Raw genomic sequence first — 27698 nt, 5'->3', positions numbered from 1 at the left:
TGTGTGCACGTGTATATATATTGTACATTATATATGGAGGCCAGAGGTTAGACTTGGGTGTTAGTCCTCAGGGTTTATCCACCTATTTTTACACAGGTCTCTCACTGGACTTGGGGCTTTTGTAGATTATGGATACTGCCTGAAGCTCCTCCTCTCAGATCCAAGACTATAATCAGTTATTAATTGCTATGCTTTTTGCAGTACATACAAAGTTTTCTACTCTTTTAAAAACATAGTGGTTTAATTATGGAAAACATAACATTTTCATATTATCTTACCATCCAAGTACCCACGCATATGTCAGATGGCCAGCTTACATTGGAGACAGAGTCTCTCACCAAACCTGGTGTTCATTGGCCCGCTAGACTAGCTAGTCAGTCAGCTCTGGGAGTCTGCCTTTATGTACTGCAGCCCTCATGCTCAGAGTCACGCCAGCTTTCCACATTTGTCTGGGGATTCAAACTCAGGTTTTTGTTTTGCATAGCACTTTTGTGACATCCTAGCCCCACATTAGTATATCTTTTTGGTTATATTCTGTGAGAACGTTTGATTTTAAAAATTGCTGTTTTAGTTGCTGATGTGAGTTGTCTAAAAAGTAGTGAATTTTGGCTTGGGATTAAGACAGAAATTTCCAGCAATTTCTAAAGTGGCCCTAAACATATACTTGCCAATTTGTAATATATATTTATGCGAAGCAGTGTTCTCAGCACTGATGATAATAAAATCAGAGTATCAGTCAACTCAGAAAGTTGCCCTGCTTTTTGCACTGTCAGATATTTAGGTAGAATTTAATTCTTATGTAAAAATAAACAAGTATGGGCTGGGGGTTTGGCTTCGAAGGTAGGATGATTGCCTGGTATGAGTGCCCTCGCACCAAATAATACTGAGCACAGTGACACACACTTACAATTCTAGCACTTGGGAGGTAGAGGCAGGAGGATCACAAGTTCAGAGTCATTCCCAGTTATGTAACAAGTTCAAGGTCAGCTTGGGTTACAGGAGACCCTATCTTAAAAACCAAAACAATAAAAACTAAATCATACCACAAACACCTATTTCATTATTATGCACATTTACTTTTCTCTTTAGTAAATGGTTAAAATTATATATATTTCATAGAATTGTTTTAAAATGATTTTTATTATGATTTTTTATCAATAAACATTTGATCTGTTTTATTGATTTTATATACCTATATACCCAAGGTCATGTAAAGGTTTCTCAGGTGAGAAGGGGCCCCAAGTGGAGTGAGAAGCCCTGTAGGATAGGGTAAATCTCTGGGTTTGTTGTTGAAGTATTACTGTTAGCTGGGTGTGCTTGAGCTTGTCCGTAGTTCCACCACTAATGAGGGTCACAAGTTTGAGGTCATCCTGGCTTATATAGGCAATTCTAAGCCCTACCTCCACCTCTATCACCTGTTCCTCAAGCTGAAAAAAACATTATTAATGATGCTTGTATCATATAGATGGTCACTTAATCATTATCTTATTATTAAACATTTAGTATTTTCCCAGTCCTTCTATATTTAAAGACTTTAAAACAGTCTAAAGCCTGTACATTCCTGTAATCCCATCACTCAGGAGGTTTGAGAGTTTAAGGGCCAGTCCTGGGTACATAGAGAGTTTTAAACCATGATCTACATAGTGTACCCTATCTTAGAAACAAAAACTACAACAATAACCCCAATAAAACAATAAAAGCAGAGCAGAATAATGATAATTTAAAAACCAGGGGTGGGGGTGGGGGTACCATTAATTTTGAACTACCAGTTATTTCCTGAAGTATGAGTGAACATTTCAACATCTTTTGAAATATTACATTTAATTGCTTTTCAGAAAGAGTAGGGAATCCATATCCCCACTTCTAGGACCATTTGTGAGATAACTGTGAATCCCTTGTGTTTCTAGGTTTTAGAAACTACAAGGCAAGGCTCCCAGTCTGTGGGAAATGGATCTAAGTGCTTTCTGGGCTTGTGATGAGATGAGGAAGATAGAGCAGTAACAGTGTGTTCAAGAGCTATTAGCAGACGAGCCACTTACACAGAGGGCCGAGACCAAACCGTTCTCCACCGTGCCACAAGGAAGTGACATCTCTATGAACCTGATGTTTTAAATCTATTTTATGTATATGGGTGTTTGGTTTGCATGTCTGTCTATGTACCACTTGTGTGCTTAGTGCCACAGAGGCCAGAAGAGAGAGTTGGATTCCCTACAACTGGGTTGCAGAAGGTTGTGAGCGGCTATGTGAGGGTAGGGAATGAAACCCCTGGACGAGAAGCAAGTGCTCTGAATCATTTGAGAACCAGGGGCTCTTTATTCCCTGACTTTAGAGTTGGATTTTATAGGTGAGTGCTTACTTGCACCAAAGAACCAATTTATTTATCTTTTAAAAAAATTCTTTTTATATTTAAAATTTTTTTTTGTTTTTTGTGTATGATTGTTTTGCACACATGTATGTCTCTCTGTATACCACACGTGTACTTAGTGTCCATGGAGTATGAAAGAGGACATCAGATCCCCTGAAACTGGAGTTACAGACAACTGTGAGTCACAATGTAGGTGCTGGGAATTGAACCCGGGTCTGTGGAAGAGTAGCCAGCGCTGTATGTTAAGCCACCAGTTTATCTTGACGTTGCTGCCTGTTTGTTTGTTTTCCATTTTTTTCAAAAAAAACTCTTCAAATTTAACATAGAGCAGAAGCTATTCTTTTTTTTTTTTAACATTTTCTTTTATTAATTTTAGTTATGTGTGTGTCTGTGTCTGTGTGAGGGTCTGTGCACATGAGTGCAGTTGCCCAAGCCTAGGAAGTCAGAGCCTAGAGGCCTGGGAGCCCCTGGAACTGGAATTACAGGCAGTTGTGAGCCACCATGTAGGTGCTGGAAGTTGATCTCCAGTCCTCTGGAAGAGCAGTGTGCTCTTACCCACTGAGCCGTCCGTCCCTCTCACCCAGAGGCTCTTTTTTAATGTAATTTGTGAACTGATTTGATTTGATGCTGAAACCATCCTTGAGTTTCTTTCTATTTCTCTTTTTTCCTTCTTTCTTTCTTTCCTTTCTTATAGGGTCTCCCTGTGTAGCCTTGACTGGCCTGGAACTTCCTCTGTAGGCCAGGCTGCCCTTGCTACCTCCTTCTGCATGCTGAGTACTGTGGTTAAGGTATGCACCACTTCACCTGGGAAGCGTGTTCCTGACAGGGTGCTTATTCTCTTCATTGCAGTTTGCTGTTTTTCTCATCTACTCTCATTTATTACAAAGCAAAAGACTAAGCTAGTCCCAGCTGTGCCACCACATTCTTCTGGGAATTTTTTGATCTGGGCTAAGTCAGTTGTGTTTTTAATCTTTCCATGAAGTAATCCTTCTGTCTGTTTTTCTCTATCACAGGACAAAGGCCATAGTCAAGGCCGACTCCTCAGTCTCTTGGAGCAGTCTGAGCATAGGACCACAGGTGAAGACTCCAGGACCACTTTTCAGGGTTTCTGTTAGGCTGTCCAGTGAAGATGGCAACTGTTGACCTGCAGCTGATTGCTGGGGATAGATGAGGGAATTTTTGGAGCCAATCAGCCAGTCTTTGAGATTTAATCTAGGTTGTTTCTTTTCAAAGATGAATGGAGAGATAGCCTGTTTTACTCTTCATATGTTTAATGTAACACTTTATAAAGTCTAGAGTCAGGACTGCCTGTTAATCTGGGGAGTGGTTCCAAAATTGCAAAAAAGTTAACACATGCTAGAAAGCAGATCTTCTAAAGGAACAGTCATGGGAATTGGACATGCAGACACTACTGCCTCTTCTGAATGTTTGTAAATCACCGTATGTTACCTTTAGCTCAGCATCCCAATTTACACTCCTAAGTAATTGTAGGAAGTAATTCTATAATTAGAATTCTAAAATCCCTCTTTGTGTGCCTCTAGTATTTAGAGAATGTTAGAGTAGATTCACGAGGAGCGCTAGGAGTCGTAACTGTAGAGATTGAAAGGGTTGTCTCTGGTAAACCCCTAACATGTCCCCGGGTTTGTGATGGATGTTAGGTGCTATTGCTCCTATTGTTCCTATTAGCTGTATTGTTAAAATTTACCAAATGCAAATGGAACAGTAACTTTTTGCTTGTTGTCTAGTTATTATATTTTATTACCACCAAACAAATCTGTTTTGCCTTGTGATGACTTGTAAAAAGACTTACATCCTGCTTCTTCTAGATCAACAGGTTATAAATCTCTCAGGTGGCAGATTTCCCCTGGCAGCCCTATTGTCTGAGTCTAGATCTGATGTTGATTTAGTCAGAAATGATTCATTCGTAAGTGTTCACCTGCAGCTGAGCCTGTTGGATGCTAATGCTCATATTCCATTGGCTGAGAATTGGAGATCTGAGCTACTTGAATAGACCTGATGAAAAGCACCAGACGGGAGAAGCCATGACTGCTAATGTTAGTACTTTTATTATTTCTCCAGGTGTAGAGAAAAAACCCAAGTCTTCGGAAGTAAGAACCTTCAGGTAAGTTGAGGTATATATTGAAAGTACGGCTGTCACAGCTATGCCAAGTGTGAGCCTGCTGATGGACTCTTTGTGTAGAATATAGTCAGACTACTACAATAGAAATCAGTATGGAAGTAATATAATTCTGTAATTTAATGCTCCTGCCATATCTGGACTAAGAATTGGCTAGATAGCTGTGGTGATGTTTTAAGTAGAGCTATATGTTACTTCTTTCTCTTTTCTCTTCTGCCCAAACCCAAATGCTAGCAGATGTTGGCAGTTTGGGGATTTGGATCTGACTCCACGTCTCCATGTTCCATGAGCTGACTCAGTATCTTCAGCTGTGACAGCAGAGTGGCAGTACTTATGGCTAGAGCATTACAGACATTATTTGTACTAATATAAGTTTAAGCCCCCACTATAGTATATAATAGCACAGACTTGGTGCTTAGCAGGTTAATAGTGAACTTAACCCTAGTACACATGAGGCAGATTGATCTCTGAAGTCATGACATAGTGAGAATTTGTTTTTTAAATAAAGGCTGGGAGCTGGAGAGATGGTTCAGTGGTTAAAAGCACTGGCTACTGTTCTAGAGGAACCAGGCAAAATTCCCAGCATCTGTAGAACAGACACACTATATATATATATATATATATATATATATATATATATATATATATATATATATATATATATATATATCACTTGAATTCACTGTATATTATCTATCTATCTAATTACTTATTTATTTACCTTTCTGTCCAGGATGCCCTCACCAGAGGTGGAAGAGGCTAGCTGCAGCAGAGAGATGCAGAGTTCCCTCTCACAGCTCAACTTAAATGAGTCTCCCATCAAGTCTTTTATTCCCGTTTCAGAAGCTACAAATTGCTTAGTGGACTTTAAAGACCAGTTTGCTTTCCGGTCACGAACCAAATCAGGCAGAGGAAGGAGGAGAAAATCTTGAGTTTCTTGAGACTGGAAGTTGACCAGAACACACATCGTTGGGTTGATGGTGTTTATTAAGTATAGTGGTCTCTAGTTTGTTGTGAGAGTTCTGACCCTGTTGTTATCACCACCAGCACCCATTCAGTATCCTGGCTTTATATTTTATAAGATCTGTTCAGACAACTGTGAATATTATTCTGTTTGAATTTGCTTATAGTTAAAATTTAAATATATTTATCTTTGTATGAAATCTTATTTCAATAGATGGAAGTGTTTCTTTTCATTTCTGTTTTAAGCTTTGGGGTGGGGATATTTCAGTTGAAGAGGCAGTTTCACTCATAAGCTGTGTTCCTGAATGGATTTCATTGCTAGTCTTTGACACACTACTCAAATTCGTTTAAATTACACTTCACAATTCTGAACATTGACTGAACCTGACATCACTTTGGCTGTGCCAAATGTATTTAATCCCACACTAACTGTTACCCCTTTCATTCAGTGACCTGCTCACCCAGTTAAGGCTTCTCAGCTAAGACCTGTGGCTGTATAGAAGTGTGACTTGCCCTTCTTCCCCTGAAATTTTTAAGTGAACACTGTTGTATTAGTGTCTATGCATTTTTTTCTTCAAAATAGATTTACCAGTGGGAGTACCAGGTACAGTTGTCTGTTTAAACCACAATTGTTTGCTAGCTGCCAGAAACTCATTATATCCAACTTTCAGATGAGGAACCAGACCAAGAGGAAGAAGTAAGAGCCCCCTGTGTCCGTGGCAGTGAGGCCACAGTTCTGTACTCTTCATTTCTAAGGAAAATGTTGTACCGCTGACGTTAGTACTTTTCTTGTGTTTTCTTCTAAGGGAAAGTGTACCAGATATATCCAATCAGTATAAGTCACTCATATCTCTCATTAGGTGCTCACTTAGGAGGGAGAGCTCTATAAATGGTATAATTCATATTTCTGTATAGGAGGTCAAGGGAAAGAACTGCTTCTAAAGGGAGATTAGCCTAAAATTGAGCAGGCTGTAGAGAATGTGGGCCATTGGCTAAAGGTGTGGATTAGCTAAGCCAGGAATTCCTAGCCTACATGGGACTCAAGCTGCCTTCAGTAGAGGCTCCTTGTTTACCCAGTTGTCTTAGTTAGGGTTTCCATTGCTGTGAACAGACACCATGACCGAGGCAACTCTTATGAAGGACAACATTTAATTGGGGCTGGCTTATAGTCTCTGAGGTTCAATCCATTATCATCATGGCAGAAAGCATGGCAGTGTTCAGGCAAGCATGGTGCTGGAGAAGCTGAGAGTTCTACATCTTTATCCAAAGGTAGCCAGTAGCAGGCTGTCTTCCAGGTGGCTAGGAGGAGGGTCTCAAAGCCCATCCCCATAGTGACATGCTTTCTCCAACAAGGCCACACCTACTCCAACAAGAGCATACCTAATAGTGCTGCTCCCTGGGCCAAGCATACTGAAACCCCCATAGCAATCTTGGTCTCTCTCTTGCTGTAGTCTGACAGGAGGAGCATTAGACAAAGAGTGAAGAGTTACATGAAGATCGTGTCAGATCAACCTAGGTCTCCACCCTACTTCTCATATAGGTTAAATTCTCTGGGACTTAGTTTACTTGTCTGTAAAATGAGAAAAAAGTACTTAGTGTTTTAAGGATTGACAAAATGTTTATAAAGACTCAACCATTTGCTGCAAATGTGTAGTGGCAGCAGTGAGTTAGTGGCGTTACTGTACTGTTATATGTCATAAGTATTGAAGTGGGGGTGGAAAGGCCAGAGAGATGGCCTCCAGCAAGAAGAGACATATCTCTAAGGAGTGAGCACACTGGGAGCCTGGGTCTTACACACTTAGCTCTCCTGGGGCCTCTGGGTAGTTCTGAAAGATTGCTAGCTCATGGAGAATGTTAAAGCTCCATGAGCTTAAACTGTGGCTATAACCTGGGGGGAGGAGAGACGTTTGTCTAACATCATCACAGTTGTGTTCCTTCCTTTTGTCCTTAAAAGAGCCTTTTGTCAGAAGTTGTGCCTGACCCCCTTCCCCTGGCTCTTACCTTCTACAGACTCTCTACTCAAATAGATACTTGTGCCTGTGTGAGAAGGTGGCCCTTGCCTTATGTTGGCACAAGCTAGAAGGGCCAAGAACCAGTGCTCTGTTGCAGCCCTTGGCCAATGAAAATAGAAGTTGGAATATAGAAGTAACCCATTTTCTTCATGTCTCAGATAGAACAACTGAGGCACATTCTACCATATTCTCAGGGATTCCCTTGTACAGTTGGATCACCATCGTGCCCATAACAGCGTCAATATGTATACTGTCTTGGCTGTCTCCTGCTAACTCACATCCAAATCCCCTCATGACTAGGAATAAGACCCATACTCTTGGGTCCACGTAAGTGCAGGGTGTGCACTGGACGAGTCTGAGAGGCCTCTAAGTCAGCATTCTGTCTCACTTTCATCACTCTAGCCCCAGCCCTATTTGAAACCTTCTGAAATGATCTGAATGGTTAGGTCTACTTCTGGGGAACCCAACCTAGAAATAGACATCTTGAGTCTACTTAAAAAGTTAAAAATCTGAGCATATTGCCACACACCTTTAATCCCAGCACTGGGGAGGCAGAGGCAGGTGGGTCTAGTAAGTTCAAGACCAGTCTGATCTCCATGGTGAGTTAGTTCTAGGACAGCCAGGACTATGTAGAAAGGCCCAGTCTCAAACAAGACAAAGATAAACATTGGGTCACCCAGAAATAGACCCAAGGACTCTGGCAGCGCTTGTCATAAGCACGACTTAAGCTGGACCTTTCACTTCCTGTTCCAGTTCCATATTTTGATAAAACAGCTGAGAAACTGTAACTCCTGGCTGGGCAGTACATGTGGGGGTGATGGCCATTGTGCCCTCCCCAACATCATATGTTACTGCCTGCATGGCTTAGTTGGTATCCAATAAACTTGCAGCAAGGCTGATGTTCACAGGTCTAAAGCAAATCCTACAGAGAAATTCCATGTTTTATACATGGGAAATCCAGACTCTGGACCAGCCAGATGGCTCAGCAGGTTAAGTACATGCTGTAGAAGCCTAATGACCTAGGTTCAATCCACAAAGTCCTTGGACCTCCACATGTTCACTGTGGCATGTACTGCCCGCCCCCACACACATACACACATCATGTACACAGTAATAAAAAAAAAAAAACAACAACAAAACCCACCTAAACTTTAGACTCAGAAAAATGGAAAGCTTCCATAAATCAGTTGGGAAAATGGGTTGAGTTTGAACTTGGGTCTGATACCATGTTGATGACTCTGGAAATTTGAGTTTGGGTTGGGCTACTTGCCTATGAGGCCTTAGATTGAGTTTAGCCCATGGGAGTTGGAGAGAAGAGAAGGGAGGTTGTGAATTGATGGAAAGTTGGTGGTTGCCATTGGGAAGGTGGGACATCGCCGACACTCTTGAAGAGTGCTGAGAGCCTGTGCACCAGAAGCAGGCTGCTTTCTTGCTGTTTCAATAGTCCGGGAGCTGTTGAGCTTGAGGGAGAGCTCTTCCATTTAGTAAAAGTTAACTGAGACTTACTCCATATTAGAATCCAGAACCTGCTACCAAGTCTCATAAGGTGGAAGAAACATGAGAGCCCACAGTTGGATAGGTAAGGTAAACACAGATGATTTTAATAAATACAGTAGACTGGTTCCCAGCTGGGATCAGAGCTGGGCCTACTTGTTGTGGGAGTCAAGGTTGGGATATGGGAGTCCCACTGTTGCTAACTGAACTTAGATGAAAGGGGGATGGACAAAATTGATGGAGAGGCCAGGGATATCAGTAGGTCATTGTAGACACATCAATAGGAACAGACTCAGCGGAAGCAGGGCAGTGCCTGTGAGAGCCATGAGGCCTATCCAAAGCATAAAGAGTATGGAAGATGATCGCGAAGCTGGCTATGGGCATTGTAGGCTGAGAGGAGCGGAGGAGGGAGGACCTGGCCTTCCAGCCCAGCAGTGATATCCTGGTTTTGCTGTTTGGCTTTCCCCATTCTACAGTTCCTTCTGGGTGGCTGCAGGCTGCACTAGGAAGTGTTGAGGGAGCCTTGTCAGGGTTTGACTCTCCTTCGTTGGTTAGTAGCCATCCTGTGTCCTCTTGACTTTCGCTGACAAGTGCTGTGCCTCTGTTACAGACAGGACTGGACCAAAATGTTCACAGATGTCAAACCCTGGCCTTGACTTAGAAGCTCTCCGGCACTGTGACAACTACAGCCAGGACAACCCACTTCCTGGTGAAATGAAAACGGGACTTTGAGAATCACGGACAAAGAGTCATGAAATAACCTCCAGGAGCATACCCTCATGCTGACTGGAGACTGCCGCTGTCGTGAATCATAGCTAGGCTTTCGCTTTCAGTTCCATAATCTCCCTCGACTAAATGGAGTTAAGGCACTGGAGCCTCAGACTCAGCATGGTGCTGTGTTGTAGAGCACGGTCAGTTTGCCTTCCCCTACATCATTCTTGACTTCCCTGTCTCTCAAAGCTTGTAAGTCTGCTTGGTATCCAGGAAACTGCAGGTAGGGCTGTATTTGCCGTGTTTATAGGTCAGATCACATCAAAGCTGCTACAGGGGCCACCTCTGCTCGCCTGTGTCCTGTGGAGGCCTTCACTAACTGGATAATAGCATGACTGCTAAGTAGCAGTCTTGTGCCCACCAATTTGCCTGAGTTCTAACAGGCACTTAGAAGCTGCTTTTGTTAGGCATTGTGTCTGACTACAGCTTGCTCTGCATGGACATGCTAATGACTCGGGGAGTGTGTGTCTCTCTGACCCATCTCTTCCTTCAAGGCTGAAGGCACAAAGTTGAGTCACGTCCTAAACCTCAGTCATTTTGTATTCTGGGACCAGCAAAGTCTCTCAGGATAGCACTTTCCTCTCAAATGACAAGTGTGGTATCCAGACTGGCCTCCTTTGGATGACAGAAGAGCTTGTCAGACTACCTTGCAGGGTAAGAGCTGAGAGTGAGGGGTGGAAGCACACCTTGATCAATACTGCTAACTTATGTGTATCTCTTGACTCTGCCCCACTCCTTCACTGTTTGAGCATAAAACTCTTCTAAGTAGAGTCCTAGAGGTCACTGGACCCCTCTATCTGTCCCTCTCCCAAATGCACACTGCTTTTCATTATTATTCATTTCTTTAGTTGGTATATTGGGGGTAGCTGAACATACACATGCGCGCACGCACACACACACACACACACACACACACACACACGCACGCACACATGACTCTTGACTGTATACATGCTGTCTTCTTTGTGAAAGGACTTCACCAACTTGCCCTGCCCACTCTCCTGCAGAGTCATGATGGCCCTTCCTCTTGGGTTCCTACATTGCTTCTTACACAGTTCTGCTTACTACATTTTGACACGTTGCCTAGTTCAACCACAAATTTCTAGGCTGGTCTCCGCTTCTTTCCAAGGATCTTGGCACTTGAAAACTTTGTGTATAAAGTGAACAGAGCTCCTAGCGCTGCTGAGAGACTATTTTGGAGTTCTTAACTGAGTTGGGCCTTCAACTTCCTGTGGTCATCTTGCTTGTTTGTCCCATGGTCCTGCCCGCTCTGGGCTCCTTTTAGAGCAGATTTGTAGGGAAGTACCCTTTCCTGAATTAGCATATTTCTGTTAAGTGGCTACAGAGGAAGGTGGAGCTTGGGGAGCTGACCCAGAGTTTTCACTTTTGAGTTTAGTCCAGGATCACTGTGGTCATATTTGGGAGAAGAGCTGAGCCCCGAGGAAGGTGGTCAACTTCTGAATCCCCCAGGTAAGCACTTCCTCTAATTCCTGCAGGCCTCATCTCAAGCCCTTGGCTTATCCTATGGCTAATGGAGGTTAGCAAGACTGTGCTATTAGTTCTCACTGGTGATGGTGGTACCCAGCTTCAGGACCGGTCTCTAGAATACCATTCAAAAGCAGCACTTTGGAACCATGCCCATTCAGATGAGAAAAGCCAAGAAGCTCTTAATTCAAATATGAGTAGACTTTCGACTGGTTTCTGGTGACAGTGGAATGGAGACATGTCCCTCACTGGGAGAAGAGAGAGGTCCAAATGTATGAACCTAGAGTTTAAATCCTAGGGTTCTTTGCAGGAAGCCTCATCGTCTGGCATGTGTGGAGTAAATGTTGAGTGTGTGAGCAGGCACGTATGTGAATGATTATGTTAGCTGGGCCTTGAACAAACATAGTTGCTTCAGGTACCTTATTTTATCCTTTAACAGACTACTGGAATGTACGTTCCCTCCTGACAGATTTGGAAACCAAGTGGTGATATATATAAATTTAGGGGAGAGTTGTCAGAAACCAATTTCTTGCTTTACCAAATCTACTGCCTCCTTTTGAGACAGGGTCTCACTATGTGGCCCAGGTTGTCCTCAAACTCCTGATACTCCTGCCTCAGTCAACCAAGTGCTATGTTTACAGGCATGAGCCCCAGGTCTAAATTTGCCCAACCCTGTCCCGGAATTGAAGTGCAGAGGTGACTCAGACATCACAAGGTTATGAGGCAAGCCCTTCAGAAATGGGGACCAACTTAAGTGAAAACTAAAAAGCAGATGACAGGGAGTCAGCATGTGTGGAGTTTAGAGGCTCAAGGAGTAGCAAGAGGAAGCTTGGGGTGAGGGCAAATGAGGGTCCTGCAGTAGTACCACAGAGTTCGGCTCCATCTGTGGGAGGAGCCATGACAGTGGGAGGAGCCATGGCAGCGTGAGCAGGGCTAGAGTCAACCTGCGGAAGCAGAAATATCGGTAGACTCTTGGAATAGTCAGTAGTTGTAGGGACAAGAAAGAGAGGACAGGCATTAAAGTTCTTTCTCAGAGCCCCAGCTAGGGGCTAAGTGACTGCCCCCTTCTAAGCAAAACTCTTGATGCTTCTGGCCAAGTTGAGGGCAGATTTGTGGAAGGCTAGTGGAGAAAGGAATCTGCCTGTGTTGTGTTCAAGGGACCGCTACACTGCCATGGTGGGATCTAACAGACTGCTAGGATTGGCATTTGGATTAGGTCAGTGCTTGACTTGGGAGCTCCGACTCATGAGTTTTAATGGTGAAATGGACTGGGTGTAGAGGAAGGCAGAAAGTTGCCCTTGGAGGCTTGGAAACCGTCCTATGCATTTAAAGGCGGAGGAGAAGTTTCTTACTGATGAAGACCCAGGAAGGGTAGTCTTGATAGACTGTCTGCAGGGGCCAGGGAAAGAAAGAATGCTGGAGCAGACGGGCTCCAGAGGCTTAGGACTGGGCGGGAGGGGAAACATTGTTACACACACTTCTCGAAAACAGGATTCTTTACTGGTCAGAAGTTTTTGATTCCGTTTACTACTCCATTCTTCGTTCCTTCTGGAAGGAAAGAAGTTGTGAGTTTGAGTTATTGCCTCTTGGAGCCTGTAGACTCACCAGTCTTGAATCCAGTTATCCCTTCTCTCCTATAGGTAGTCAATACCCATTGTGGAAACATGGCCACCATTGGGCCTTCTGGCCTGCATCCTGGAGAGAGAGCCTCAATCTGCCCACACGAGGGCGTGCCAAGGCCCTCAGGTAGCTTAGAACTGGTAAGCAGAGCACTGGGTACCAATTCTGTGTTTGTTTAAGGCTATCCAGGATCGGATGAGTAGAGATGTGGGTTGCTGGGCTCACACCCTTGTGGCCTCTTTCCAGTCTTCTAAGCTATTAATCTCCATTGTGATGTCTCTTTTCTTTGAGACTCCAAACAACTGCAAGGTGTGGATTGGTTTGGGGGCAAGGCTTAGAGGTGTAAAGTGACTTGAGTTTCAGATGTAAGAGTTTGCACTGAAGATTGTCACCTGTAAATGTGCCTCTCTTGTCAGCTTGCCACACAGATGCTGGACCAGCCCTACAAGGGCTGATGCATCGAGAATGGACCCTCCCCATTTTCTTCAAAAATAAAATAAGCTTATACTTTCACTATCAATTACACTTTTACAGACTTATCCACCACAAAAAGGAAGGGGAAAAAAAGGAAGAGACGACGATAGAACTGAAACTTTCAGAAATGGGCTTTATAACCCATTTCATGATTTATATGTTCTGGTTGCATTCCACCCTCCCTTGTCATCTAATGCTACCATTTCATTGCCTGCCTTCTAAATGTTAACATTATATTCACACGCGCACATCCATGTGCACAAGTACATCTACACACACACCGGCACACACACGTGTACATTATAGGCTGGGAGCTATGTCCTTGAGTCCCTTTCTCTCCTATGTCTCCGGTTCTCTCTGGGGCAGTGTCCTCACATGGTCCCTGCAGTCAGGCACCAGAGATAACTGCAGTGCTGAATTGTTCTCAGGTCTCAGGGGTCCTACCCAGCACAGGCTTAATAGCTGAGTTTCCCTAGAAGTCTCTCTCTCTCTCTCTCTCTCTTTCGTTTGTGTGTGTGTGTGTGTTGTTTTAGTGGTATGAGGATTGAATGCCAGTCAAGTGTTTGCCACTCAACTCCATCAGCAGCCTTCCTTCCCCTTCATCTTGACTAAGATTTAGAAGTCTTCACCCACCACATCCTGGAGCAGGAGATGCTTAGGTAAACCATTTCATAACTCTTGGTTCTCCGTTTCCTTATCAGAAAAGCAGAGGAAAATAACTTATTTGAGTGCTCTTCTTGAATTAAAACAAAACAAGACAAAACAAAACAAAACAAAACAAAAAACCCCAAAAAACCTGGAAATAAAGGACCTGCCCAGAGGCAACGCCAGCGAAAGCTTTCTTAGACCACTCCCTGCGGTTTCTGTAGTTTTCTGTTTTCCTCTGACCTATGCTTCCAAGGTTCCATATCCAACTGCAGTGGTCTTCCTGACACTGAATTTCACACACACACACACACACACACACACACACACACACACACACACACACACACACCTTGGTGCAACCTATGCCTTAGACCCTGCTGTAAACATTTCCTCTGTGTTCAGCCCAGAGCTGGGCTCCAGGAAAGAGCAATAATAACCTCACCATGGCTTGTTCTCTGGTTGTCATCACGCCCCTTCCTCCAGAGACCTCCCCACCTCCGCCGACCTAGACCCAAATCTGCATGGGCTTTGTTGTATGTACCTGCAGTTTAATAAATTTCCTATGGCTTTGGGGGACTTCCCAGGAATGCCACATGTTCTTCAGCCAGGGACAGCACTCAGCACTCAGACCTCACTTTGGAATCCCTTTCCATGGCCGGAGGTGGGAGGAGGGTGGTCATCACATGTCACCGCATGTAATCATATGTTACCACATGCTATCACGTCATCACATGACACGTTATCACATGTCATCAGTGTCCAGCTACATCTTTTAGTCCCTCATCAGAACTTTGTAGAAGTCTCTTTTTGTTACCTAAAGGTGTAGAATCAGGCCCTCCAGGATGACTGTGTCTCATGCCCTGAAGGGAGCCCTCCACAGAGCACCCCTTCGTGTCAGCCACTGCTCTGGTGCTGACTTAGTCCTCTGTAGCATCCTTGCTCTCTTTGCTCGGTTACTTGATCGAGGAGGTCACTTGTTCAAACAGGTAACCAGTGTGTGGGAGCCAGGCTGACTGGTACAGCAAGCTCATTAAACAGTCAGCACGGAGGCCATAGTGGACTTCACACACACTCCAGTGCCCTTCTTCCTGCTCTCATGGAGAAGGGCTTCAGCCCAAGATGGACAGAAAAGAGAGGTTATCTCCTGGGTAGTTTACACCCCACCAGAGTCTGTCTGTCTGTCTGTCTGTCTCTCTCTCGGGCAGGATTTGCTCTGCTCATCTCGTAGTCTCTCCTCTTGAACATCACACTCTGATTGGGGTGGGGGCAGTGAGAGGTGGGGAAGAGGAAGAAAAGAAAACCATTAACCCGCCCAAGCCATTAACTTGTCCCTGTTTTATCTTAGTTTTTTCTCACAAGGCTAAAACACTCCCGATCTGAACCATGCCTCTCGGCTTTTCATGGACGCTGCAGTCCCCACCCTGCTGAGGCAGGGTTTCACTGTGTAGCCTGAACTAGCCTGGAACTTACTACATGGAGTAGGCAATATTCCCTTCTAATCGTTAGGTCACCCCAACGGTCCAGTTAACAATCCTGAGACCTGTTCATAGCTCGCTGTGGTCCTGGGCAGAGTGAGGGCTGAAGTTTTCTCTTGCTTCTTTTGTCTGGTCATCACATGTCACCACACGTTATCACATGTCATCACACATGTTTGGTTCTTTTCAGAGGAAGTACTAGTTTTGATTTTTTTTTTATCAAACTTCCCATCGGAATGGGAACATCTTTGCAGTACTATCAACCTGATTCACAATCTACCCTGCCTCTTCAGATCTCCTTGGGCTGGACAAATGGCTTATGTTCTCCAAGCCTAGGCTTCCTCACTTATAACACAGAAACAACCACTCCCAATGTCTGGAAACATCTGTCCCAATGTAAGCATATAACAGGGTGTCTTGGACTCCAGTTAGGTTATTTGCCTCCTTAGAGAGCTGCTTCCCCGGAGCTTCATAAAGAGGGGTTGGGGTCGAGTCTATCTCGTCTCCACCTTTCACCCCTGCTCTCTTTAGAGGTGTTCAAAGTTGCTTCACAGATTTAGGTCCAGTCTGGGGCAATGAATCTTTAGAGTAGAATTCCCGTGCCACAGGAAATTGGGCCTTAGAAAGATCTAAGTTGGGGAAGGATGGAGCTACTGAGCTGCCAGCTGATAGTGGGGCTTTTTTGGTGGATGAACAAGAGGGCCATCCAAGGGATGCTTCTTCACAGAGCTGAGGTTCTGAGCTCTCCCTGTTCCGTGAGCTTCTGGCACAGCCTGTGCTCTCTCTCACTCTCTCAGACTCCCCATCAGAGTCGGGTCCCCCAACGCCATCCCCTTGCTCTGGAGAAAACCTTTCTTATTCTCTTCCCTCAGAATGTCAGATGGCCGGTTTTCTTCCTCAACTTAGGTCATCACCTGTAAGATGTCCTCCACTCATGTCTAAAAATGTGACTCTCCCCAAGTCACACAGTTCTAATCCTGCCTCCCCCTTATCTGTAGCCACCATCAGTACCAGGATCTTACACAGCCAGACAGTGCTGACTCTGTCTTCCACAGGGGAATCAGCAGGAAACAGGAGCAGGACTTGAGCTGTATGGTGGGCTGCGCTTGCAATAGTTCTGGGTTGGGAAGAGTGGCCAAGTGAAGGGAAGACCAGCCTCGGCTCTGTGGTCTCTGTATTCTAGAGGTAGGCTTGCTTAGGCTCCAGACCCTGAGAGAAGGTGGGGAGATGCCAGTCCTAGAGTGTGAAGTTTCTTCACTATTTGTTCACTCATTGCTAGCTTACAAAGAGACAGCTGCAGAACTCTTGCCCTGGAGAACAGGAAAGCAATTATTGTGGTAGGAGAGAGACTTCACCAAACCTTACATTAAAAAAAGCTAGATGAAAGGGTAGAGAATGCAGGAGCTGAGAGGAAGTTACCAGGATATGGAGCACAAAGAGGGAGGTGGCTTCTCTTCCTTGTGACCCTCGAAGGATGCAGGAGCTTAGAGTAGCCTTTGAATAGCAAGCGAGCCGAGGTGAGAGGAGCTGAAAGAAGGGGGACTGGAGGGCCAGTGGGGCTTAGGGAGAATGGAGCAGGATGCTAGGCAGCCCCCAGGAAGCAGAGGGCCTAAGAAGGCAGGGGGCAAGTTGGGCAGGACAGTCCTGTCCCAGCTGAAGTTAGAGAGTGGCTACCTCCCCAGTGTTGGCTTGCTTCTTCTTCCCACATGCAGGAATGCTTGCAGCAATTCAAGGTGACCATGACACAGTTGCAGCAGATCCAAGCCAGTCTCCTGTGCTCCATGGAGCAGGCACTGAAGGGACAGGACAGTCCCGCTCCTTCTGTCCGGATGCTGCCCACATACGTGAGGTCCACACCACATGGCACCGGTGGGTAATGCAGACTCGGATGGGCGGCCAGACACAGGGAATGTCCTCTGACTGGGGGATGGGAAGTTCCGTACCTCTGTCCACCGTCTCTGAGGCCCTTTTCACTGGACCTCTCAGACTCTGGAAGTTTTCCTGGGAGGCAGGCAGCTTTGCCAACTGCATGTCTTTCTATGACCTGTCTGCCGTCTAGAGCAAGGGGATTTCCTGGTGCTGGAGCTGGGGGCCACAGGAGCATCACTACGTGTGTTGTGGGTAACACTGACAGGCACCAAAGAATGCCGTGTGGAGCCCAGGAGCCGGGAGTTCGTGATTCCTCAAGAGGTGATCCTAGGTGCTGGCCAGCAGGTGAGCAGTCAGGGTGCCTCCTCTGGGGCTGGAGACTTGGCTGGGCAGTCAGAGCTAAGCCCGCTTCTTGTTCCCATAGCTCTTTGACTTTGCTGCCCGCTGCCTCTCTGAATTCCTGGATGCGTACCCCGTGGAGAATCAGGGTCTGAAGCTTGGGTTCAATTTCTCTTTTCCTTGTCACCAGACAGGCTTGGACAGGGTGAGGTTTCGGGGCACATGGGGTCAGTGAGCAGAAAGCTACTACGGCCCTTGTGAAGGCCACAGGGAGAAAAAATAACCCGGCTTCTCTGTCCCCAGAGCACCCTCATTTCCTGGACAAAAGGTTTTAGGTGCAGTGGCGTGGAAGGCCAGGATGTGGTCCAGTTGCTAAGAGATGCCATTCAGAGGCAGGGGGTAAGTGCAGGTCAGCGTGCTGGAGGGCGGCCCCCGCTGGCCTGGCCTTGCCATCTGTAGGTTATGCCTGTGTTTCTGGAAGGTCCTGCTTTCTTTCCCTGTGCACAGCTTTTATCCATTTTGACCTTGGGGTTAATGTTGCTTCCATAGTAAGAACGACTCAAATAAGATGATCATGCCCTGGGGGAGGGGTTTGGGAGGGGGACAGGACATGGGAAAGATAAAAACAAAAGCAAAAACGAAACCTATGACCCAGCCCTACAGATCTTCACGTTCTAGGAGGGAAAGCATTCTTAATAAAAGATTGCCCCTGTGTGGCGATAACTCGAGGAGCAGCAGAGGGTTCAGGGAGGGAGCAGTGGGCCTTGGGTCTGAGCTGAGGCTGGAGAGAAGTGCTAATGTAAGAGAAGTGCCCTTGGCAAAACCTCCATGCTCTAGAAGGGCAGGTGCTTTTGCACTAAGCCCAGAGTACTGGTTAGAATCTAGGTTCCAAGGCATATCTTGGGATGCCAGGCCAGGGTGTGGGTGAGGCGCTCAGCCATGGAACCATCTTCTAGGTCCTGAGAACCTGCGCTGGGAGAGGGGATGGAAGGAGAGCCCCGAGCATGGGACTGGCTCTGATTCCCTGTTCTCTCCATTGCCAGACCTACAGGATTGATGTGGTAGCCATGGTGAATGACACGGTGGGCACCATGATGGGCTGTGAGCTGGGCACCAGGCCGTGTGAAGTTGGGCTGATTGTAGGTGAGCCAGGGCCCGTTTAGAATGAAGGGTGGCAGCTACCTGGTGGGCAGGCTCTGATGGGGTCCTTCCCAACAGACACCGGTACCAACGCGTGCTACATGGAGGAGGCGCGGCACGTGGCCGCTCTGGATGAGGACCGCGGCCGCACCTGTGTCAGCATCGAGTGGGGCTCCTTCCATGACGAAGATGCCCTAGGGCCAGTACTGACCACCTTCGACTCTGCCCTGGACCGCGAGTCCCTGACTCCTGGTGCTCAAAGGTGGTGGCCCGGCGGTGGTTTCCCTGACTGCTTTAGGCTGTCACATTACTTTTCTTTTTGGTTTTTCGAGACAGGGTTTCTCTGTATAGCCCTGGCTGTCCTGGAACTCACTTTGTAGACCAGGCTGGCCTCGAACTCAGATATCCGCCTGCCTCTGCCTCCCAAGTGCTGGGATTAAAGGCGTGCGCCACCACCGCCCGGCTACTTTTCTGATCTACTACCTCTTCCGCTCTTGGGCCTCTTCCTCTTGCTATCCCTCTGAGCTTGCCTTTTGGGGGTTCTAAGTTAGACTCAAAAAGAAAGGCCTCAGTGTAGCCGGGTGTGGTAGTGCATGTCTTTAATCCCACCACTCCGTAGGCAGAGACAGGCGGATTTCTGAGTTTGAGGCCAGCCTGGTCTACAAAGTGAGTTCCAGGACAGCTAGGGCTATACAGAGAAACCCTGTCGGGGGGGGGGGGGGGGCGACGACAGGGGGACGGGGGAAGGCCTCAGCATGCTAGAACCCTGAGTTTTCAATCTTTGATCCTTTACGTCAGCCCTGGAGGGTTGGGAGCTGGGTAAAATGTCTACCTACTTTCCTGGCTCCTTTTGCCTTTAAGAGGTCCCTGCATGTAAGAGGTCCCCAAAGGGTTGGAAAGGGTAAACCCACTTGTCTCCCTGGAAGGCCATTTGCTTCTGGAGTCCTCAGTCTGGGACCTCAGAGAAAACAATTTCAATTTGAGAGTTCAAGTGGGCTGGGGGCTCAAGCAGGGCTTCGTCTAGTCTCTCCCTCCACCGTAGGTTTGAGAAGATGATTGGAGGCCTTTACCTGGGTGAGCTGGTGAGGCTGGTTCTGGTCCACTTGACCCAGAACGGGGTCCTTTTTGATGGCTGCACCTCTCCTGCGTTGCTGAGTCAAGGCTGTATCCTCCTGGACCACGTGGCTGAGATGGAGGAGTACGGAAGGGAGGCAGTGCAGCTTAGCCAGGGGGCGTGGCTTAGCCAAGGGGCGTGGCGGGGAGGGGGTCTGCTTGGAAGAGGCTAAGGCACTCTCCAAGGTAACTGTGGGGTTGTGGTGGGATGGGGAGCTACTAGGTTCTGCACCACCCATGTGTCTTCACCCTCCTCTCTGCAGCACCGCCACTGGGACAGCCCGCGTCCACACCATCCTGCAGGACTTGGGTCTGAGCCCTCGGGCCTCAGATGCTGAACTGGTGCAATGTGTATGCGTGGCTGTGTGCACACGGGCTGCCCAGCTCTGTGCGGCTGCCCTGGCTGCAGTCCTCTCCCGCCTCCAGCACAGCAGGGAGCAGAAGACATTGCAAGTGGCTGTGGCCACTGGAGGGCGAGTGTTTGAACGACACCCCAGGTATTCTGAGGATAGGATGTGAGCATTTATGATATACATCCAGAGGGCACTCTGGTACCCTGTGTACGAGCTAGCGGATGTGAATGGCAGAGTTGGGAGTTAGTCTAGGTTGTGGGATGCCTGGAGACATGTAAAAAGAGAAAAATATTTCTTTTTACATGTGCCAGTGAGAGGGGCAGGGAGGGCAGTGGATGTATGGTTGGTACCAATGAACAGGTTTAGGGCTAATTTGTTTTATTAAAAATTTTTAATAAAATAAAATTCTATTAAAACCCATAGCTCCAGCTGCATATGCAGCAGAGGATGGCCTTATCTGGCATCAATGGGAGGGGAGGCCCTTGGTCCTGTGGAGGCTTGATGCCCCAGCATAGGGGGATGCTAGGGCAGTGAGGTGGAAGTGGGTGGGTGAGTGGGAAAGCACCTTCACAGAAGCAGGGGGGAGTGGGGATGGGATAGGGGGTTTGCAGAGGGGAAACCAGGAAGAAGAACAGTGTTTGGAATGTAAATAAATAAAATAACCAATTAAAATAAAAAATAGAATTTAAAATGGTAAATTTTAAATCGGGCTCAGATGCAGAGCTGAGTGAGCTTGGTGTGTTTGCATAGGTTCCTCCAAATCCTAGAGGAGACGGTAATGCTCCTGGCCCCAAACTGTGATGTCTCCTTCATCCCCTCTGTGGATGGTGGTGGCCGGGGTGTGGCAATGGTGACAGCTGTGGCTGCCCGCCTGGCTGCTCACAGGCGCATCCTGGAAGAGACCCTGGCACCATTTCAGCTGACCTTGGAGCAGCTGACAGTGGTGCAGGCACAAATGCGGGAAGCCATGATCAGGGGGCTTCAAGGAGAGGCCTCCTCCCTCCGCATGCTGCCCACTTACGTCCGAGCGACGCCCGACGGCAGCGGTGAGCACCTGACCTGAGTGTGGGCCTGGGGTGTGGGCTCCTGTGAGTCATAGTGTGTGCTAGGGCTGGAGCCACCACTTTCCTCCTGGTACCGAGTGTCTCTGTCCCACAGAGCGAGGTGATTTCCTGGCCTTGGACCTAGGGGGCACCAACTTCCGTGTCCTGTTGGTACAAGTGGCCGAGGGCAGTGTGCAGATCATCAACCAGGTCTACTCCATTCCTGAGTTTGTAGCCCAGGGCTCTGGACAGAAGGTACTCATGGTTCGGGTCTTGACGTCAGAGGTGGGGAAGGTGGGAGAGGGTCTACCCCCTGTCATGCCCTCTCCTGCAGCTCTTTGACCATATTGTGGACTGCATCGTGGACTTCCAGAAGAGGCAGGGCCTTAGTGGACAGAGCCTACCCCTGGGTTTCACCTTCTCTTTCCCATGCAAGCAGCTTGGCCTGGACCAGGTAAGGGAATTAAGTTCAAGAAGTGATTCCTCAGGGCCCCCGATCCATGTGCCCTTTAAGAGTGGGCAGGAGGTCAAGGAAACGTCTGAGTAGGGGGAGCAGCATTGTTGAGCTGGACTGGACGCAATCCTGGCTACCCCCCAAGGATGCTACGCCCATGTGTGGGGAGGAGGCATTTGAGAACAGCACTGGTCTAGCTTGGTTCTGACCAGAAGCTGCATTGCCCCGTTCTGCCATGCCTCTGATGTTCCGCTGTGGTGTTCAGCCTTCGGGGGGGGGGGCAGTGTTCGGTTTTTTCTCCAGAAGAGGCTGGAGGTCACGCGCTTCTTTGTGTGTTTCCTTCTTAGCTTGACGCAGTGCTGTGTGCCTGATCTAGGTAGCAGAGCGATAGGTTGTAGGTCAAACCTACTCAGGACACATCATGTCCTTCAACACGTATAGCCGGCTTCTCAGCGCATGCCCCCAGAGTCTGGCATAGGGACAGCGAGTCTTAGGCCTTCTTGTCCAGGCTCCCAGGAAGCTCAACACCCCCAGTTTGTTTGGAAGCACCTCCTGATGAGGGGACTGCCTGTTGCCTTTGAAGAGCTCTGCTCTCTCCCTGGCTGTCTTCTGGCCACCACAGTCTGTATCTACCCATCAGCCTAAGCATGCTATTTCCCCGCTGTGCTTCTGTCTCAATGTCTATGGACCACAGCCGTTTTCTCTGCTGTCCTTCACACCATGGATGTGAAGGACTGGATGGTGTTGCTGCGGCTTCTCCTCTCTCCTCTAGTCTGTTTGGTAAACCATGCTCACTTCTGTTAACTGTGCTTCACAAGACACAAGTGTGCGTGCGTGCGTGTGTGTGTGTGTGTGTGTGTACAAATCTGGGTATGCAAAAAAAATGTGACCTAATTGACCACTTTGTTTTTGTAACTGAATATACCTTGTGTGTTGAGTCCATTTTCTTGCTGGGGACATAGTTCAGTCCTTGAACACTTGTCTGTGGACAGCCCTGCCCAGTGCCATTTCCCTTGGACAGCTGGGGTTAATTCACACTCTTCTACCCTCTCCCCCAGAGATACACAAAGAAACCCTACAGTACAGCCCTTTTCCAGGTAGAGTTCTGCCCCGAGTTACTAAGTCCAGGTGCTCTCAATAAAGATCTGTCTGTCCCACCCCATCCCATCCTGCCCAGGTGTCTGACTTTGCAACACACCCTTTACCTTCCTAAAACTACTGATGGAGTCTCACACTGAAATGGCTGTGCCTAACTCTGAGAAGCCCTCTCTTCCAAGTGACTCCTTTTCTTTGAAAGGGTGGGATCTGCTGACATTTGAGCCTCTAAAGTGTCTCCATCTTCCTCTTTTCCTACATGTGGCAACCATTCTACCAGCTCTGTCTATTCCTACCCAATTACAAAGGGTCCCTCCTTCTGGGCAAACATCTTAAAACAGTCAGACCCTCAGACCACCTGAGCATTCCAGAACTAATAATGGAAGACATAGGTCGAATCGTTATTATTAGGTTTCTTCACACCGAAAGCTTCCCAGGGACTTGAGAGGGGTAGAGAGCAAGGCCTTCAACTGTAGGGCAAAGTGGGCACGGACTCCTACATGGGAAGGGCAGAGACGTTATGCTTCTGATGGGATACAGAGTTTGGGAGGCAGAGTGACATTTCTCTCTTCTTAATCCCATCCCAGGGCATCCTCCTGAATTGGACTAAGGGGTTCAATGCATCAGGCTGTGAGGGCCAGGATGTTGTGTATCTATTACGGGAAGCCATTAGGCGCAGACAGGTAGGAGTCTACCTCCAGGGGTGCTTTGGGGGCTATGACAGGCCTGGAGGGGAGCAAAGTATCATTTGCTTCCTTGAGGGGAGCAAAGGGGCCCTCTATAATGGAGACCTCTGAGTCCAGTGCTGGTTGCTATGACAACTATGTTGCCCAGCAACTAGCAGCATCCGTTTGCATGCAGGCAGTGGAGCTGAATGTGGTTGCCATTGTCAATGACACGGTGGGGACCATGATGTCCTGTGGCTATGATGATCCCCGTTGTGAGATGGGCCTCATTGTCGGTAAGGAGGGTCTTGCCCTCTGTGTTCCTAGTGCCTGATAATTCATTGCCTTTCGTTAATTCCTTAGGTTGGACCTTTCTCTGACCTTGGAGATATGGGATTCTTTCTGTATGACCCAGTTGAGTTCTGGGCCATTGTACTGAGCTAGAAGTCTGGAACTGAGACATTTAGTCCATTTTAGCCATTAAGTCATTGGATCTTTCCAAGCCTCAGCTTGCTCATTTGGTAAACGCATCTCTATGAGACTGGCTGTGTTGCTCCCATCTCTCTGACCTTGGGTAACTCACTAGAGTCTCTGATCCTTCACTTCAAGGTATGGCATGGCAACACCTACGTCAAGAGGTTCAGAGAACCGAATGAGAAGGTGCCCAGGCAGAGTACACTGCCCGGGTCATGGTGTATACTCAGTGTTGAAATGGGAGGGCATGACTGGTCGGCGACTCCCGGAATGTTCTTTAGATGTCAAGAGTCTAAGACATCGGCAAGCTCTTACCCTGGGGCTATCCGACGTCTGGATAAAGGGGCCAGGAGACACAGAAAGGAAAAGGAACTCTCTCTTCTCAGAACCGAGCATCCAGAGGGGATTAAGCCCGGAACAGCCTGTGGCAACATACAGCTAACTCTGACTGCACACACAAGGGCAGACAGGCTAAGATCAGACAGGAATTAGTCCTGAACAAGTGGGAGATGGAGCTTGGAAGGAAGCTTCTCTTAGAGCGCGTGGTGGCCTGTCATGGATGGGAGACTTTTGAACATAGGCTCTGACGCTAGTGGGTGCTTAGGAGAGGTGTAAACCGTTAGAGAGATCCCAGGCGGGGCTATCAAGAGGCTCACGACTCAGAGCTGGAGACATGCAGAGAGGAGGGAATGTCTTTTCTTCTCTATTTTTCCTGTATCACTCCCTCTGTGCTGCTTTTCCGAGTCTCGTAGGCAAAAAGCCTCCTGTGCCCCAGTGCTCCCATGATGCTCTTGTTTCTGATTCTATGAGGACCTGTGGAAGTACTATCAGAGAAAACCCTCCACTGCCTAACTTCTGGCCAGACGGGGGTGGGGGGTCTCCCTGTGCCAGTGTTCAGTCTCCTCAGCTCCTGGCACACTCCTGTCATTTTGATTAAAGCCATTCTTGGCAGTCAGGAAACTTCAGCATCTTACCAGCATCAGAATGGAGCCACACCCATGCCCCCCAGGGATGAGCTTTCAGGTAGCACAGGAGACTAACTAACAGCTCTGGTAGGGAGTGCAGAGGGAGTTCGGAGGCTTTGGTACTGACAGTGTCGGAAAGGGAGACCAGGAGCAGGGACTGGTTTTGAACGTGGGGAAATAGGAGAAGGAGTCTGAATTTTGTTGCTTTAGTGTGGGAATGACTCCTAAGGGCTTTGTCTGTATCAGTAAGCAGCCCCCCATCCCTTGGCCCCGGCCTGTCTACAGGAACCGGCACCAACGCCTGTTACATGGAAGAGCTCCGAAATGTGTCAAGTGTGCCTGGGGACTCGGGCCTCATGTGCATCAACATGGAGTGGGGTGCCTTTGGGGATGATGGCTCACTGGGCACACTCAGCACCCGCTTTGACACCAGTGTGGACCAGGCATCCATCAATCCAGGCAAACAGAGGTATGTATGGCTTAGGCCCAGGCCATGGTGGTAGCGGGTAGACTGGGCTGGGGAGAAAGGCTAGTGGGGTCCTCTGTTGTATGGGCCTGCATACACCTGCCTTCATTCAGGTTTGAGAAAATGATTAGCGGTATGTACCTGGGGGAGATCGTCCGCCATGTCCTCCTGCACTTAACCAATCTCGGAGTTCTCTTCCGAGGCCAGAAGACTCAACGTCTTCAGACCAGGGACATCTTTAAGACCAAGTTCCTCTCTGAGATTGAAAGGTACCTGTGTTGCAAGGGAGTTTGTTTCTGGCAGAGGATGCTGGATGCTGTGGGTTCCCTCCACTCTGGACCACTCTGGAGGATGAAGTGGGGGAAACCTTGAGAGATGGGGGTGGGGTGGGGAACTAATTCTCTATCCTGTTCCTTCCTGGCCCTAGTGACAGCCTGGCCCTGCGACAGGTCCGAGCCATCCTGGAGGATCTGGGGCTGACTCTGACATCTGATGACGCCTTGATGGTCCTGGAAGTGTGCCAGGCTGTGTCTCGCAGGGCTGCCCAACTCTGTGGGGCAGGTGTGGCTGCCGTGGTGGAAAAGATACGGGAGAACCGGGGCCTGCAGGAGCTGACAGTGTCTGTGGGAGTAGATGGGACACTCTACAAGCTACATCCTCAGTGAGTCTGGGTAGGTGGGTCAGGACGGGAGGCACAGCCAGGCGGGCGGGATTGGGCTGGGCTCACCTCAGCCGCTTCCCCTCACAGCTTCTCCAGGCTGGTGTCGGCAACAGTCAGGAAGCTAGCCCCTCAGTGCACCGTCACCTTTTTGCAGTCGGAGGATGGGTCTGGCAAAGGCGCAGCTTTGGTTACTGCTGTTGCTTGTCGCCTTACCCAGATGGCCCACGTCTGAGGAAATCTCCAGGAACGAAGGAATCTCACTGGACTGAGGCTTCAGCCTACCCTGATCCTCAGCCACCCACAACTCCCAAAGAAACCCGTGCGTGGTCCCCTTATAGCCGTCTGCCCACACCTAATGGCTTTCCAAGAGAAGCAACACTCCGGTTAGCAATATATATATATAATTTATTTACATTCACATCCGCTAAAATCCCTACGTGCCCCGGCAGCCGGGCAAGGCTGTGTACATAAGGCCAAGTGTAAGTGCAGGAATGCACTTAAGACAGAGTCAGGACACAAGCTTCACACAACAGGCCCCACACAGGGGCATTGGCCAGCCCCAGGAACGGGCACACCACGGCACACACACTTGCCATTGTACAGCCCGGGACTCCCATTGCATATTCACACGCCCCGCTGGGCAGGGCACCTCGAGGCCAGGGTACAGGGGATCAGGGAGGAGCCGTCGGGTGTCCCTGGGTAGGTGGGAGAAGGGCAGCATGTGAGAGGCAGATGTGTACCGACACCGACACCGGGTGTGAGAGACGTGAGCAGCCTCCGGGTGCACAGCATGAGATGTGTGTGTGGTGGGGGGAGGGGTCCTGCATGACCTGGGAGAGGGGTGCGTGTGAGATGAGCACACGAGGCATGCATGAACACACGCCTGTGTGGTGATCGTGTGCCTGAATCCAAGGGCCAGCCCCTGTCCAGCTGGGACCCTTAGCCCCCCCAGGCTTGAAGCCAGGCCCCTCAAATAGACCCCTACCCAGCAGGCACAGAAATGTTTGCATAAGGCCCACCTCAGGCAGGAGCTCTGGGGGCCATGTCCCAAGCCCAGCATGTGTGCGCATGCTGTGTGTATGCGGGGCCCCTGGCAAGGGACAGGAAGAGAGGTAGCATCACACACATACACACACACACACAGATGGGCTGGGCTCAGCCCAGGCTCCAGGCACTGTCCACTCTGGGCCCTAGGACCAGGGCAGAGCGAGAACAGGTGGCTAAACCAACCTGGCCAGGCAGGCCATGGAGGGATGGAGTTTGGGCAGGGTCTGAAGGACCAGCATCGAGGGACAACTTCAGCCAGGAGGGGGGCCTGTCCAAGCAGCTCTCCCCGGGTGTGGGGGTAGGGCCCCTGTCTGGCTTTTGCCTGTCCCTGGCAGGTGCCAAAGCTGGTGAGAGTGTAGGCGTGACCGGCCTGGCTGGTCTCAGCACTCAGCCTCTGACACGGTGAAGAGGCCAGCATCTGGCTGGCCCAGTCCGGCCACAGCTGCGGCCAGCTGGCCGAGGTTGCCGTTGGGGAAGTGCCGTGCCTCCCATAGGTTGAGGATCATGGCTGTAGGGCTGGGCTTGGAGGCAAAGAAGCTAAGATGGCTGCAAAGAAGAGGCAGTCTGTCA

The 27698-nt window shown here is 48.4% G+C and overlaps 3 protein-coding genes across 9 annotated transcripts in view; 2 read left to right on the top strand and 1 right to left on the bottom strand.

The window, feature by feature from the left end:
• Uimc1 (ubiquitin interaction motif containing 1) overlaps positions 1-5670 on the top strand; it is a 68060-nt gene extending 62390 nt beyond the window's left edge. For all 3 annotated transcript variants that reach the window (XM_021180059.2, XM_021180058.1, XM_029468390.1), the window contains 3 exons: positions 3379-3442; positions 4445-4487; positions 5236-5670. In XM_021180059.2, the coding sequence (XP_021035718.1) occupies positions 3379-3442; positions 4445-4487; positions 5236-5434 (306 nt within the window). In that variant the 3' untranslated portion in view covers positions 5435-5670. The remainder of the gene's footprint in view (positions 1-3378; positions 3443-4444; positions 4488-5235) is intronic.
• A 5303-nt stretch (positions 5671-10973) lies between these two features.
• Positions 10974-26494, top strand: Hk3 (hexokinase 3). Of its 2 annotated transcripts, XM_021179777.2 has the most exons (19): positions 10974-11212; positions 12868-12987; positions 17157-17313; positions 17504-17658; positions 17738-17857; positions 17956-18051; positions 18696-18795; positions 18871-19054; positions 19835-19990; positions 20169-20402; positions 21009-21304; positions 21417-21556; positions 21636-21755; positions 23438-23533; positions 23712-23811; positions 25240-25423; positions 25534-25689; positions 25848-26081; positions 26169-26494. In XM_021179777.2, exons 2-19 carry the CDS (start codon positions 12892-12894, stop codon positions 26311-26313), a joined length of 2769 nt encoding a protein of 922 aa, XP_021035436.1. In that variant the 5' UTR covers positions 10974-11212; positions 12868-12891; the 3' UTR covers positions 26314-26494. The 2 variants fall into 2 exon arrangements, with proteins under 2 accessions (XP_021035436.1, XP_021035439.1); XM_021179780.2 differs by lacking the exon at positions 12868-12987.
• Positions 26466-27698, bottom strand: part of Unc5a (unc-5 netrin receptor A) — a 56516-nt gene continuing 55283 nt past the window's right edge. For 2 of the 4 annotated variants that reach the window (XM_021179783.2, XM_021179784.1), the window contains one exon: positions 26466-27674. In XM_021179783.2, the coding sequence (XP_021035442.1) occupies positions 27509-27674 (166 nt within the window). In that variant the 3' untranslated portion in view covers positions 26466-27508. The remainder of the gene's footprint in view (positions 27675-27698) is intronic. The other 2 variants (XM_029468530.1, XM_029468531.1) reach the window with 1 other exon arrangement.

Source organism: Mus caroli, chromosome 13 (assembly GCF_900094665.2).
Source record: "Mus caroli chromosome 13, CAROLI_EIJ_v1.1, whole genome shotgun sequence".
In the NCBI taxonomy this organism is placed as follows: Eukaryota; Metazoa; Chordata; class Mammalia; order Rodentia; family Muridae; genus Mus; species Mus caroli.
This window is presented reverse-complemented; position numbering and strand designations above follow the sequence as displayed.

Excerpts from the sequence above, each read along its gene's own strand:
- Hk3 (XM_021179777.2), top strand. The coding sequence starts at position 12,892 with ATGGCCACCATTGGGCCTTCTGGCCTGCATCCTGGAGAGAGAGCCTCA. Across the intron at positions 17,314-17,503 it reads GTCCACACCACATGGCACCG|AGCAAGGGGATTTCCTGGTG; the intron begins GTGGGTAATGCA and ends TCTGCCGTCTAG. Across the intron at positions 21,305-21,416 it reads AGCGACGCCCGACGGCAGCG|AGCGAGGTGATTTCCTGGCC; the intron begins GTGAGCACCTGA and ends TCTGTCCCACAG.